A 16,651-nucleotide genomic window follows, 5' to 3' on the forward strand; every position below is an offset into this window, starting at 1 on the left:
TATAAGAACGGTAACTCTGTATGTGAGGTGTAACGATCGATAGCTTTGAGATATTTGAGGTATTTCTGTGCTGCAAGGGACGGTTACTCTGTATTACAGTAATCTAATGAACAGCACTTCGTAAATGTGTTAGGACCGGTAACTCTCTGGATATTCTGGATATGAATCAAATACTTTCTAAACTTTAGGCTAGACTGTGTACCGTTTTTTAAAGCAACCATCATGATGTAACTATTAAACATAGCATCAGCTTTTGAATGTTTTGATGGATTGTTATTTGTATTTCATTAGAAAGTTCTTGTCTTTTTTATTTATGTAATAAAATGAAAATGAAGATAACTTGTGTTTTTGTTGTTTTGTTATTACTTATAAGAAGGACGAATACAGAGCACGGTGACAGTCTGCGTATCTATAAAGATTACAGGACATGATGTGCTATATGTATAGTCATAGAATATATCTTACACATGGGTTATGTTTAGTCGTGCCTGAAATAATGTACGGAAGGGTACCTGAGGTCTTCTTCCCCTAGAACAGCTGGAAAGGCGCGGTTTAATCTTTTTATCAAAGTATTTATCAAGGACATAGGGAAATTTTAAAAGAAAGGTTATGTGTTAGTCATTTTATATATCAAAGACATTGGTTATGTGTTGTCAAGGAACATTATACAACACATTGGTTATTGTGTAGTCAAGAAATACTATTTAGTCACGGGTTATGTGTAGTCAAGGCAAATATCTTAGATACGGGTTATATGAAGTCAATGAATATAATTATCTAAGACCTGGGTTATTTGTAATAAAGGAATATATCTAAAACATGAATCATTAATAATTCAGGTGATATTTAAAACACGTGTAATATGTAGACAATAAATACATTTAAGACTTGGATTATGTATAGTCAAAGAATATAACATAAAACAAAGGGTATCAGTACTTAAGAAGATATGTCAGACATAAGTTATGTGTAGGGGCGTCCGTGACCAAGTAGTTACGGTGGTTTACTTCAATCCAGTAGACCCTCACCGCTGTAGCTTCCAATCCTGTCCCAGTAGCCTCTCACCGATGTGGGTTCGAATCCCGACTCTTCATGTGAAGAAGCTATCCAGCTAGCTTACGGAACGTCGGTGATTATACTCAGGTGCCCCTCCGTGCCTGAAAAAAATGCACGGAGGGGCACCTGAGGTCTTCCTCCACCAGTAAAGCTGGAACGTCGCCAAATGACCTATACTGTGTCGGTGTGACGTAAAACCCAAATCAAACAAACAAAATCAAATCCTGTCACAGACTGGATTCTGCTATTCAGCTTTCTGTGGCTCTAATCAGGTGACCATATTTGACTGTTGACTAAATATTTCACGAAGGAGCACACGAGGTCTTCCTCCACCAATGAAGCTTGAAAGTCGACATATCATATCTAACGTGTAGGTGCGACGTAAAACCCAACCAAATATTCATATGTGTATTTAATGAATACATTTAAAGCAGCATGCCTCCAGATTCATATTAATTTTCATTAAAAATATTTTGTAATGTATTTTAAAGTAAAATATTGTGAGGTGAACAAATAAAGTAATTGCCATATTGCAATCAAGAAAATTTATCAAAAGTGGTCTACATATGCAAAGACAGAGCTTACTGCATAAGTAACGCCGCAGTAGAAATATGGTGATAAAATGCTGCAAAATCAGTCTTAAACCGCCATAGCATGTAACTCTTTCTTAAAATATAGTACATTTTTTCTCGATATTGATTTTCTTGAAAAACTTATGCTCATCTGGAGGCGTGCATCTTTAAGATCATGTAAGTAAGCCACATTGAATTTACCAGAGCATTGTCGTTCCTGGGAAGGCTGTCAAGCAGTTTACCAGTACTAGTTGCCTTAAAGCAAGGTACTGACGATGCCAGACCTATTGAGCTAACCGGACGGTTTCGTTTAATGTTTTCTGTCAACTCTCCGCGCTACATTTGATAGGCAGGCTATTGTATTGTTTTTATTTTAGTGGCATTATTTGTAACATTCTACATCTCAATGTTTCAAGACATGCACTTTCCACATATTTTTTTTTAATTTAATTGATTGTGTGTTGTCTCGACATTAACGTCTTCTAACTTATGTATTACACCTTATATAAATGACGAGATTGTACCGGTCTTGTTATTAATTAAAATGTAATTTCGGCATATCAATTTTTAAAGACATGCACTTTCTACATAAATTGTTATTTAATAATACTAATTTCTGAAGAAATGAACGAATAATGATCAAGGTCTTATACATATATAGTACAGTATATATAGACATAATTTCAGTAAAAATTTACCATTATTATACTTGAATATTTCTTGAAAATCCAATCGAATCTAAATAGTGTCAGTACAAGGTCATAGAGTAATTAAGTGACCGAAAATAAATGTTTTTAGTAAGTTTAGGATTATCTTTAATAAAATATGTACAGTCTAACGGATATTCTTACTAAAATTAGTACCTGATTGAATTCGTGCTAAATTTGCAATATTTCTCCACGTTCACTTTCATATTAAATCAATGCACACACTATAACTGTTTAATATTAATAGATGTGATGCGTAAAAATAAAGTAACAGATAGCCAGCCGCCCATCTGTACTAGTACAGCACCTGGGGTAATTCTTTTTCCATTGAAATGAATTAATGTTGTGCTACTATTTTGCATCATTTTCATGTAGAGCGAACAGACAATGAAGAATGTTTTATATACAGTCAGTATTTTTTATCATTATTTCTATTCAGAAAAATACAGCAATTATATACCGCCAATTTTGAAAATAGAACAATATGTACGTCATTCATAGGAGATAAGGTTATGCCTTAGTGATTTTAAGTTTTATTTCCATCCTGAAAATTTTCCCAATAAAAAGATTGAAAGTGCAACATCAGAAATAAAAACTCATGCCCCATGTAAGTCGTTTAAATTATGTTAGTCTAGTTAACATGAGGCATTGAATTTTCTTGTGTTCTCATCTCTTTTTGTTTTCCGACGGTGGGGCATTTAACATGATGTATACATATCTTATGAAACAAGCAAATACAACGACGATTATTAATGTTCAGAAGCTGAACTGAGGTTCATTTAAGATGCGTTTGGCATTTTGCCAATACTTTTTCATGTTCAAGATCATCAGTGTCCATGTTGACATCACCGTTTTAACGGACTTGACTTCATCTTTTCTCACCATAAGCATGCGTTTAATAAACTTCAATGCGATGTTGTCAATATATGGGTTGTCTTTACCTGTTGCATCGGAATAACTCACCCATCTTGTTCTGTTATCTTCTAGCGAACCTTGGATACTAAACCTCTGTTCAATTTCCTTCTCAATTTCTCGGAACTCCTCGTAAGTAACCGTTGGTTCATTAGAAGACCATTTAAAGCTGTTTTCATCTTTAACCAGATCATATTTGGTGAGGACTACAAAGACGTATGCAGAATCTTAAATATACAAAACATATTACTGATAAAAAAGTGACCATTTATGACCATTTCAATAAACCTAAGTTGATCATAACATCAGAATTATTTTCGCTGTATAAATCGATGATACAATTAAAAATCTTAAGTATAAATGTAACAGTCTAGAAAGGTCTATTATGCCTCAGAAATGTTATAATTTATTATTCTTAAAACCTGTTAATCTTTTGTTTCTCGTTCCCGTATCCAAAAAATAAAAATACTCATTTGTCATACAGATGAACTAATTTTGCTTTTTCGCATTTGTCGCATTTGTTATAATTATATTGAATTATTTTTTTTGTATGGAAATTTAAATACTTAATTGTTTACATTTAGATACCTTAACAATAAATTACTGCATGTTCAGCGCTTTAAACATCTTATATGCTCTCAATCTTTATTAAAACATTATTAAACACATTTTGTCATATATGTTTTTCTCAGGCATATGGTTTAAGTTTAACATACATTTTTCTTTAAAAATAACCTCAGTGTGCCCGTTATCAGTGCCTTGTTGTTGGATATATTGATTAAACTATAGGATCGATCCTAAGGTGATCCTGTACAAAAGTTATATAAGTCATGCCCCTGTGCCATAATTATACATTTGGCATGTAGCATTGGAAGTGGGCATCTACACAATTTTTAGAATTATGCAGATTGGGTCAAAAATGACAAACCAAACGTAACTTATTGGTTGACTTTTGCATTGACGAATCTTTAACATTCCTAGCGTTGTATCTCAAGTGAGCGATCGAGGACCATAATGGTCATCTTGTAGTTAGATTTTTCTCAATCCGAAACTATATTTACAAGAAACAGAGATAAAAGGAGGTTTTGAAATAAAATAAAGAGGGACATTTCCCTTCCGAGAACAAAATCGTACACTATAAATGTATATTTGTAAAATATTACTAAGTATCATTCAATAACATACATTTAGGCATCGCTGTTCTAGGATCAGTCTTCCGCAGTATTCGTAAAAGGCAATCAATTAATTTATCCGGAACTTTCTTCTCTCGGCAACTGTGAACAAAGACGATCTTTGTATTCCTCCATTCCTCTCTGCTTTTCTTTAATATGGTTTCCTTTAAACTGCCAACTTTATGCTCCACTTGTAATTTTGTCAATGCTTCAATGCTGGTACCAGGTTGAACATGCCCTGATTGAATGATATATTAAAGATAAGCCTTTACCACGTTAAATTATGTACTGGGTTCACGCTGCAATGGAATTAGACGATTTTGAGCGATTTCAATAACAATTAAATACAAAACCTTAATAACCAACAGCTTAGAGCTTGGTCTGAACGCGCCTTTATTGCCGACATTATAGAGCTTTGTCTGACCGCACCTTAATAACCAACTGTATAGAGCTTGGTCTGACCACACCGTTATAAACAAAAGTATAGAGCATGGTCTGACCGCATCTTAATAGCCAACAGTAGAGAGCATGGACTTAACGCACCTTAATGGCCAACAGTATAGAGCTTGGTCTGACCGCACCTTAATAACCAACAGTATAAAGCTTGGTTTGACCGCACCTTAATAACCAACAGTATAGAGCTTGGTGTGACCGCATCTTAATAACCAACAGTATAGAGCTTGGTTTGACCACACCTTCACAGCCAACAGTATAGAGCTTGGTCTGAAGCACCTTAATAGCCAACAGTATAGAGCTTGGTCTGACCGCATCTAATTAACCATCTGAATAGAGCTTGGTCTAGCCACACCTTCATAACCAACAGTATAGAGCTTGGTCTGACCGCACCTTAATAACCAACTGTAAAGAGCTTGGTTTGACCGCACCTTAATAACCAACAGTATAGAGCTTGGCCTAGCCACACCTTCATAACCAACAGTATAGAGCTTGGTCTGACCGCACCTTAATTACCATCTGTAAAGAGCTTGGTTTTGACCGCATCTTAATAACCAACAGTACAGAGCTTGGCCTAGCCACACCTTCATAACCAACAGTATAGAGCTTGGTCTGAACGCACCTTAATAACCAACTGTATAGAGCTTGGTTTGACCGCATCTTAATAACCAACAGTACAGAGCTTGGCCTAGCCACACCTTCATAACCAACAGTATAGAGCTTGGTCTGACCGCACCTTAATTACCAACTGTAAAGAGCTTGGTTTGACCGCACCTTAATAAACAACAGTATAGAGCTTGGTCTGAACGCACCTTAATAACCAACTGTATAAAGCTTGGTTTGACCGCACCTTAATAACAAACAGTATAGAGCTTCGTCTGACCGCATTTTAATAGCAAACAGTTTAGAACTTGGTCCAACCGCACCTTATTAAAAACAACAATATAGAGTTTGGTATGACTGCACCTTAATAGCCAACAGTATAGAGCTTGGTATGAACGCACCTTAATAACCAACAGTATAGAGCTTGGTCTGAACGCAACTTAGAATAAAAATAAGTGTATTTTGTTAAGTATTCACTTGATCCATAGATAGATAAAGTTACGTAATTAATGTCTGTTGTTTTCGTATACTTGAAGTTAATAAAAAAAAACTCTGTTTATTATAGTCTGAATGAAATAATTTCAGTTCTGAAAAAAGTAATAAAAGTACACAAGTTATTTGAATCAATGGTACAAGTCAACCAAATCATCTCGTTTCCCAAACCCAGGATATAAATCTAGCCAACTAAGCCTACAGGGTTGGTCATTACTACTATTTCGCGTAAATAAATCAAACTTAAATGATTACACAATATACATGTATTCAATGCAGACGATACACTCACTTAAATCAAAAATCAAATAAACATATAAATAAATAAATAAATATAAAAATAAACAAGCAATTATCATAATATTGCAAGCAATCCATAAGGCCCCTACCAGTTAGAACCCCAGCAACATTCTGATTTCAATTTTACCAGTGAATAAATGGCACGAATGAATTTAAATCTTTTGAGTTCTAAGTTTGTCTATATCACAGTAATGTGTTCAGTTTCCCTGACTAGTAAGGAAATAATGTTTATACAACCTTGTCAAATTATAACAATGTGGGATTTTAAAGTAAATCCTATAAGGTCAATGAAGAAGTTGGAGTAAAAAATACCAATTTCTCGAAAAAAATCAAGAAATCAAAAAAGTTCAAGGGGGACATAATTCTGGAAATAGTATTTAACCTTCTCAAAAATGTTGAGTGATAATAAGAAACATATATATGAAGTTTGAAGTAGATACATTAGGAAATAAAGAAGTTATTTAAAAAAGACGTTTTTTTCCATAAAAATTCTAAGTTCAAGGGAGGTAATACTGATAATTTTTGTGCTAGAGTTGTAAACCTTGTCACATATGATATGGTTGATGACCAGAAACTTATATTTAAAGTTGGAAGTAAACACCTTAAGAAAAAAAAGAACTTATAGTGAAAAAGCTGAAAAATTTAAATCAGAGATCTTGAAATTCAGGCTATTTGTTGCCCTAGCAACCAGAATGTTTAACATAGGAAGAAAAGAAAAAAATGTGCATAATCTGCAGGCTGCCATCTATCCATATTTCAAGTTTCATAAAAATATTTTCAGTACTTTTTGAGTTATCACTGGATCCAGAATATGTGTTAAATTTGCCATATTTATCTATTTATTGCCATAGCAACCAAATTTTTCAACATAGGAAGAAAAGAAAAAGACACGCATAATCTCATACTGCCATTTATACATATGTCAAGTTTCATAAAAATATTTTCAGTCCTTTTTGCGTTATCGCTGGATCCAGTTTGGTGGACGGACTGACAGACGGACTGACAGATAGACAGACAGATGGATGGAGGGTAGAGCTAAAGTCCCCTCCGGTTAAACCAGTAGGGGACAATAAATAGTAATACCTCTCCAAAGAAAACGTTTTCGACTGTGTTGAACCTTGTCCTACTTTAGCTTTTGGTATGTACTTTCCAGATAGTGCTTTTATAATGGTGTTAACAATAGAGCTCTTGCCGGCACCTATGTTACCAAACAACAATATCCTCTCAACATCTTCTCGATCCCTGCTGTTACACAGCCAGTCTATGTGATCTTACAGATCCTTTTTTTTCCTCCACCACAGCTTCCACCTTACTCATTGCTAGTTTATATTTATCTTTAACATTCCTGTCATGTATTGAGTCCGTCATCTTGAAATGTTCCGGAAAACTTCCAGTCAAAAAAAAATAAAATAAAAAAATAACAAAAAGCAAACAACAAAAGAAAAAAAAAACGATATCACAAAAATATATGCATGATGTGACAAATAGTTGATTAAAGGTAGTATGTTAAAGAAGTTGTTTATATTTGTTGTAATATATACTGATATGTCTTCTTAGTCTGAAAGAAAAAAAACAAAACAAAATACAGCGGAAAAATGCAGGGGGTCTTAAAATGATACCATACACCAAAAATGTCCGGGTACCATAATGCATATTTAAGATATTTCAAGTTTATTTTAAGGAACACAGAATGTGGGGGAGGGGGGCTTCATGTGTTAGTTCCCGGTGTGAAATTTCTTTGATAGTGCATGCTTTACACACAAACACGTTCAATGTATCTACTTATCAAGTGCAATTATTACAACAATGAAATCGGTTAAACTCCTTTCACCACCACCGAAACCACTATCCCGCCACCTCCGCAACAGCATGAAGCTTTGTACAAGATTATGAGATTTAAGTGAAGTAAATCTGTAATCATTCGTCTATAAATGGCTGTAAGGATTGCCTGTTGTATCAGACAAGATATGAGCCGCGTCACGACAAACCAAAGTAGTGCCTTTGCGACCAGCATGGATTCAGACCATCCTGCGCATCCGCGCAATCTGATCAGGATCCATGCTGTTCTCTCACCAACCCTTTTACAAGTTTACAAGTAGAGACACTGATAGCGAACAACATGGACCCTGATCAAACTGTGCGAATACGCAGGCTGGTCTGGATCTATGATGGTCGCTAACGCACTATGTTGGTTTTGTTGTGACGCGGCTCATATGTGATAATGTCAACACGACAAGGCAAATAGGGGGGGGGGGGGGAAGATGGTCCTGGGACCCGGATGTTTATTTTTTACAAAGAACGTCTCTGATACGTTTTGAGCACTCTGAGACAAGCTTTTAATCATTCTCAATCTTATTCTTAATTTTGCATTTATATTTTTGAAAAAATACAAGAAAATTAAATGTTCTTTACAAGATTTAAAAAAACAAAACATCTGTATGTTCAGGTTCACAGTTTCATGAACAGACCAATAAAGGCAATTCTTCTGTTTCCAGGAGAATCCCATAACTTTAAAATGTCATTATAGTCAAGTGACATCAAAACTAGACCATTTAAGTCTCCTTCATAGATGATCGAGTCCATTCTGCTTTAATTTATATTCAAGGATTTTTCTTACCACCAAGATTACTGAAAACATGGCCAAAGAAAGTGATCTCATTAACAGAAAAGACACAATTGTCTTTGTTCAATTTGGCCCCTGAACTGCGAAGTTTCTCTAATGTCTGCATGAGCGCACGGTCATGGTCTGTTTGATAATATCATCTAACAAGTTTCTTGCACCGTGAATGCCTGAAATCAAATCAGAAATAACTTTCTGAAAAATCTCCGAAGCAGCGTTTACCCCAAATAACAGACCTTTATAACGACGTAGACCAACATGGGTACTAAATGTTGTGATGTAACGAGAGGACTCTGAAAGGACAAGCTGATGATAGCCATTAGAGAGGTCAAGTTTGCTAAAAACTGTAGAGGAATTAAGCTCAGTCATTAAGTCTTCAATGGTAGGCATGGGATGCTTTTCTCTAAGAATAGCCCGATTAGCCTGGCGCATAGCAATGCATTCCCTGACCCCAGAAGAATTTTTAGGGACAACAACTACCTGACTGACCCACGGCGTAGGACCAGAAACTGGCTCTCGAGATCTTTCTCCACATCTTTACGTATGTGGAAAGGAATTCTACGGTGAGGTATCTAGAAACTGGCTACACCGTCTCATCAATGTGTAACTTGACTTCTGCGCCTTTAATCTTCCACATGGCACCATCAAATAGCTGTGGAAACTGACCTGCAATCTTACTAACAAAATTATCGCTTGGAATAGTGGCAGAAGAAGCATATGTAAAGTGGATAATACCAAGACTTTGAGCAGTAGAAGAGCTTAGCAGACATTTAGAGTACCTCGTTTCAGTAAAGTCTACTATATAAATTTCAGTTTTTACAGTTTTATCTTTGAACTTAATTGTGCCAGTAAAGTATCCCAAGCAGGGTAGCGATACCTTTGAACCATACGGAAAAATGTTTGGAACAGGGTGACATAACACAGGTTTCTTGAAAAATTTGTTGTACACATCAAGATTAATAATGTTGCAAGTAGAACCAGTATCTACAAGAAAATTGACATCAATATTAAAAACCTTAGCATTAACACATGGTGAGCTAGCATTTGACATATTAAAATTGAAAATTAGATTATCATCATCATAATGATCACTATCTGAACTCTCATCATTGTTTACATTATTCACACTAGCACTGTGTTTGTCATTGTCTGTAAAATTCACATGTTGACCTTCTTTGGAAATCCGTACACGACATTCCCTCGCAAAATGATTTCGTTTGTTACAGTATCTACAAGTCCTTCCTTTTGCAGGACAGATTTTGTGATTGGTAAGCGAATTGCCACAGTTTCCACATTTATAATTTCCACGTGTACTGCTAGTGTCCCCGAAAACTCCGCGTGAGCGAGAACCCCTACGAGAAACAAAGCCACGCCTAGATCCACGAGAGTGGCCCAGACCACGATCTTGCTGAAGTTGTTCACTGGACATTGCGTTAATTGATTGTTTACCCTCCATTTATGAAGCACGAACTTCACTGAGTTTTGGACAATGCACGGGCCTCGTCAATGATTTTTTGTAAGTCGTAATTATCCCGTAAGGCACGCCCTCTAAGTCTGAATGATGTGCATCCCTGAACAATCTGGTTAAGAATTTCTGTATCAAAATTTGTTATGATAGTCACACAAATTTGCTTGTGTTCGTAACCTAGTGTAAAAATTGTCAATTGTCTCACCAGATTCCTGTCTGATTTGGCGAAACTTGAACACTTCAAATGTAACATTCTTCTTTGGAGTGTAATAATCGGTTAATGTTTTTCAGTGTTTCATATTCACATGGCTCGGTGACCTCTGGATCTACACTTACGATTCTTGTTGCACCAATGCCCTGTTGTGCGTCAGTGAAACTGTTGTATATGTCATATTTTTCCTCCCAACAATAATGCAAGAGCAGTGCCTTTTTGCGCTTATCTCCACTGCTGTCCATAGCGCACATAAGATTCTCCAATTTTTGGAGACATTTTCGAAATTTGACGGCAGCATCCGGTGCACATCTGGCCTGGAATTGCTCGAAATTTGGTAACGCAGCAGCCATTTTGAAGAGAGTTTCTTATCCTCGTCGCCAGATTTAATGTTCATATATCATGTAACATGAAAAACAAGTACACAGCACGTGTGTTTGTTTGTACATTTATTTTACAATAAACAAGCAATTATTATAGTATTGCAAGCAATCCATAAGTCCCCTACCGGTAAGTGCCCAAGCAACATTCTGAAGGGCCATTGGCCATTCTCTATTGTTCCTATTTAAATAAATTTGTTGAAAAAGTTCTTTAAAAGTGATCACAGGAAACAGTTTTTATGTATGGACAGACAGACGGACTGAAGGACACTCTAAAGTTATTTTTTAAACATCCCTGTTATCAAAAAATAACATTTTTAAAATCCTATCATGATTGAAGAAGTTGGAGAAAAAAATTACCAATTTCTCAAAAAAAAGTCTAAGTTCAAAAGGGGCATACTTCTGGATATAATCTTGCTAGAGTATTGAACACTCACAAATGTTGAGTGATAATAAGAAACATTTATATGAAGTTTGAAGTAGAAAAATTCAGAAAAGGAAGTTATTAAAAAAAACAATGTTTTTTTTCATAAAAAGTTTATGTTCAAGGGAGGTAATTCTGATAAATTTTGTGCTAGAGTTGTAAACCTTGTCACATATGATGTGGTTGATGACAAGCAACTTATATTTAAAGTGTGAAGAAAATACCTGAAGAAATAAAATATTTATAGTGAAAAAACTTAAAAACTAGAATCAGAAATCTTGAAATTCAGTTTAATGTTGCCATAGCAACCAGAATTTTCAACATAGGAAGATAAGAAAAGGATGTGCATAATTTCCATACTGCCATCTACCCATATGTCAAGTTTCATAAAAATATTTTCAGTACTTTTTGCGTTATCACTGGATCCAGGTTATGTAAAAAAATTGCCATATTTTCAGTCTATTTGTTGCCATAGCAACCAGAATTTTCAACATAAGAAGAAAAGAAAAAGACGTGCATAATCTCCATACTGCCATCTATCCATATATCAAGTTTCATAAAAATATTTTCAGTACTTTTTGCGTTATAACGGGATCCAGGTTATGTGTAAAATTTGCCATATTTTCAGTCTATTTGTTGCCATAGCAACCAGAATTTTCAACATATGAAGAAAAGAAAAAGACGTGCATAATCTCCATACTGCCATCTATCCATATATCAAGTTTCACTAAAATATTTTCAGTACTTTTTGCGTTATTGCGGGATCCAGTTTTGTGGACGGACGGAAAGACGGACGGACAGACTGACGGACAGACAGACAGACGGACGGACGGACGGAGGGTTAACCTAAAGTCCCCTCCGGTAAACCGGTAGGGGACTAATAAAAGTGGCTTTCACTTTATAAATTTATTGACGGCATGTTTGTTGTTGCTGTACAGGTTACACACTACTGAATTAACTAAAGGTCAGACTCTTCTATTTAGATATGAACACGACACGATTTTTGTAAACGTTATCGTAATCGACTTGCAGATCTGGATCTACGTTCGTCACAACAAACCGACCATCAGGTAAGTATAAATATAAACATTCGTTCGTGCTAAAAATATACCAGTCTTTTTTCCCTTTTTAATATGTTTAAAATTTTCATGACATTGTTAACATTTACAACAACTCAGTGAGAGGCTAAATATACATAAAGTGCAAACCAAGTCCGCCACTACATGAAGGTCCACAAAACACGAAGCGATAGTCTGGTACACAGGCAATCGGTGCGTGGCTTGGATAGTATACATGTACATGACCACGCCCACTTATTTTTTTTTAAATATTTTTTTTTCACTAATAAAATATTTTTTTATTCAAAATGTTTATAAAATATCTTATTTTCAATAAATCAACAAAGAAAATTTGTTTTTAAAAAATTTCATCCATATATACTATAAATATAGTAAAGGTAGAAAGGTTCGCCAGCGGACCTACCACCAGGCCTCATGTTACCTCCCAGATCTTTGTTAATTGTCAACCAATTTTCACCAAATAAAGTGCAATCTACGCAGAAATGATTTCTTCTTTCGAAAAAATGTACAATATTAGAAACAGTTTGGTTCGACAAAAGATGCGAATTTTAAAGCAAAAATGCCACTTTTTGTCTAGGTCGGCCATCGCTTTGACCGAGCCGAAAGTAGACGATTTTTGAACATAAATCGATCTTTTTCTTAATAATAAACTAATGTCAGTGCATGCAAACAGTTGAAACAGAAAGGACAGCTATAATACTATCGCTTGCCGGTCAAAAGTTAATCCAAAACGTCTGTAGGTACGCACTTTCGGTAGTTATTTGCACTAACTTTTTAAATTCCCTGACATTACATGTATACAAATGCTGACCCGGATGTACCTGCAGGGTTAGAATTTAGCGATATTTTCTACTTGCAGATTTTTGCAAGTGATCAAATGCTTAACTGGCAATATGAGGTAGTCAACTGGCATTTCCATGATCACGAATCTTATCATTACTATAATACACAATGACAATTATTTTGGACATCTGATATGACAAATGATAATAAGCTTGAATCATGTCAGAAGCATCTTTATCACAAGTAAACACAGATCTATTTTTCTTGTAATGAAACAAAAAACATTTCAACACATTAATTTATAAATGAATAAACTGTTTAGGGATCAGATTAGATTATACCAGAGGAACACCCACTGATGACAATGTTACAGTTATAAACTTGTTCATGTAATGTTATTTCTTAGGACCTTTATTAATTTTAGCGTATTTTGTGCTTGACTGAAAACCTAGAGGTACTGATCTACTTAAACAAATATTTCAGCTTAAAAGTAATCACTTTACAGAGTAGTGCTACGCATTTACATTGGATAAAACAACATGGAGTTCTAACAAATAGTGTTTGGTTGTTATAAATAGTCCATCAAAACATAGTCACAGAAAAAAAATAGAGCAACTAAAAACTGATAGCAACTAAAAATTGATTTTTAAGTTTCTAAGGTAAACGTCATCATTTACTGCATCTGGCACATTAAACATCATCAGTTTCTTCAGCAGGCAGTAAAAATGCCAAGCATCATCATCAGCTCAGAAGATAACAATTTTGTATAATGTATATGTCCAAAATGAACAGTCACTTGCAAATAAATGCCAGCTAGAGTAATTTTTACTGGCATTATTAGATTTTAACTGGCATTTTGCCAGTATGCCAGCTTAAATTCGAACCCTGTGTACCTGATGCGTACCCCTTTTCGCATAATAAAAATTGAGCGAAGCTGTGTACCAGCGGGAACCGAGCATGCGTACCTTGAATATCCGGATCAGAATTTGTATACATGTACAATGTTGGGAAATTTAAAAAGTTAGTGCAAATAACTACAGAAAGTGCGTACCTGCAGACGTTTTGGATTAACTTTGGAAATAAGATATTTTAAAAACATTTTGAATAAAAAAATATTTTATTAGTGAAAAAAAAAAAATTATAAAAAAATAAGTGGGCGTGGTCATGTACATGTATACTATCCAAGCCACGCACCGATTGCCTGTGGTCTGGTAGTGTACACAGACACTTGGGGTGTGGAGCTCAAAACGCCTTTAAAATCCAAATAAAATGCATATTCGTCAATCCCAGCCCATGAAAAAGAGCATTTTTTTAAAATAATGTACATGTACCTGTTTCTTAACTATTAATACTACGATTTAGTAGTTGATAAATTGAACTATCTTAACTTGCACAGTAACATCGTCAAAACCAATGCGCAATATTTGTTCACATTTAAGATTACAAACATTATAATCTACAAATAAACAAAATTAAAACAAATAATATCTATAAAAGTAAATTTACCTGAAGCTGAAGCCATGGTGAATCAAAGATTACTGCACTTGTTCTACCAAGATGCGTTTATTTGTACTCCGATGTTAAAGACACGTCAACTTTAAAATGATTCGCGCAGTGATTTTCACAAAAGTTCCTACTTTCGGTTTAGGCTTCTGGGAAATGATCTATTTTTAGCTGTTATAAAGTTCACATTGTAGGATGTAGCATTTAATGGACTTAAGAGGGTTTAACAGACGAGTTTGAACTATAATATTTAAGAATGAGTCGGGCAGCTCTTCCCGGCAGTCGGGGGAAGGAAAAGGACAGGTCTAATACGCGTGACCGAAGTTCTAAATGGTCGAGGGAACCGAAAGTTGATCAGGTATTTGAAAGCGTGGATGGACCGACAATTCTATGTGGAGAGTTTAGCGCTGATGAAGAAAATCCAGAGTAAGTAAATTTGCAACGTTGTTTATTTGCATTGTTATATATGCATCTATATCATTTTAGATACTTCAGAAATATTTTTGTGATGTAGGGGAATAACTTAAATTGCTCAGCACCTAAATATGTTACTGCATTTACCTCCCCTAAATTATTATTTTTTGTTAAGAATACACTATTGTCTGTAGATCTACAGTATTTATTTATGAGTGAATTTATATAATATACAGCAATACCACGTGACATTGACGTCATTTTCGGCATCATTTCCAAGACAAATGTTGCTCGATTCGGAAAAGAAAATAGCCGTAAATATTTTATTTCTGTACCAATTTCTTTGGGATATCCACCAGTCTATGGGGAAAATATAAGCTTTCCACAGAATATTGGATCTTCGTCAGTTTATAAGCCGTTTTATCAAACACTTTGCATAACCTTGGAATTCGCTTGGAAATGATGCCGAAAATGACGTCATAGTCACGTGGCATTGCCATATTTGAGTTACGTCAATCATTATATAAATAGAGGATATTGATGAGTGTAAGTTCAATACTGAATTTATTGCACGGGTTAAATAAAATTATATTATTCGAGCTTCTGCCGAGCATAATATTTTTTTATTCAATGAGTGCAATAAATTCAGTAATAAACTTACACGAATTTAACATTCTATTTATCACATACCCAAAATCAAGACCGTTTAAAGTGAAATTTATAAGAGTCATTTTCATTGACGCGCCTATATTATAACGCTTAAATACACTTGTTACTAAATATAGTAACAAAATTGCCTATGATTTCAACTGATTATGAGTGTCACGTGACCTATTATGAGTTTGCGGCCCGGGGCCGATAACTAGTTATCAGCCCGCAGAACATGTGCACGTGCACAAACTGAAACAATGACGTCATCTTTTACGTCATCAAACAGTTAACTGTAAAAGTGAAAGTAGGTTGTCGGCACGAATCGCTTTAGTTTTATTATGAGAGCTTAAGCGTATTTAGTACAAACACATTTGTGTTACTATTGAAATTTGAAGAAATAATGCGACAAATTAATTCCCAAAAATGAATTCCCCACTTCACACTGCTAGAATATTTATCATGAGGTTTTAATATGGATTCAAATATGTCTTAAAGTTTAGCCCACTGGCCGCCAGCCCACCCATTTCACACTGCTAATCCGCTACACTTTTAGTCCGTCTACTTCACACTGCTAGGAAATGTTCATAACGTTTTCATGTTGATTGAATTAAGTATTCAAGTTTAGCCCGATGGCCCGCCATGCCGCTCAGTTCACACTGCTAGCCCGTTACAATGTTAGCCCGCCCACTTCACACCGCTAGGAAATGTATTATAACGTTTTCATGTTCATTAAATTAAGTATTAAAGTTTAGCCCGCTTGCCCGACAGCCCGCCCAGTTCAAACTGCTAGCACGCTAGACTTTTAGCTGGCCCACTTCATACTGCTAGGAAATGTTTCATAACGTTTTCAT

General features: G+C 35.2%; 1 protein-coding gene across 1 annotated transcript; it reads right to left on the reverse strand.

Annotated features, from left to right (window-relative positions):
* Nucleotides 1–2,732: 2,732 nt before the first annotated feature.
* Nucleotides 2,733–14,827, reverse strand: LOC132751997 (uncharacterized). Its single transcript, XM_060742229.1, has 3 exons — nt 14,739–14,827; nt 4,433–4,657; nt 2,733–3,474 (listed from the first exon to the last, which is right to left on the reverse strand). Exons 1-3 carry the CDS (start codon nt 14,752–14,754, stop codon nt 3,092–3,094), a joined length of 624 nt encoding a protein of 207 aa, XP_060598212.1. The 5' UTR covers nt 14,755–14,827; the 3' UTR covers nt 2,733–3,091.
* Between the last annotated feature and the right edge of the window lie 1,824 nt (nt 14,828–16,651).

Source organism: Ruditapes philippinarum, unplaced genomic scaffold, assembly GCF_026571515.1.
Source record: "Ruditapes philippinarum isolate M1 unplaced genomic scaffold, ASM2657151v2 ctg3167_1_1_1_1, whole genome shotgun sequence".
NCBI lineage: Eukaryota > Metazoa > Mollusca > Bivalvia > Venerida > Veneridae > Ruditapes > Ruditapes philippinarum.

Coding starts and splice junctions, on each gene's coding strand:
- LOC132751997 (XM_060742229.1), bottom strand. Junction 3,475..4,432: donor TAGAACAGCGATGCCTAAAT/GTATGTTATTGA, acceptor TGTATATTTAAG/ATTCTGCATACGTCTTTGTA.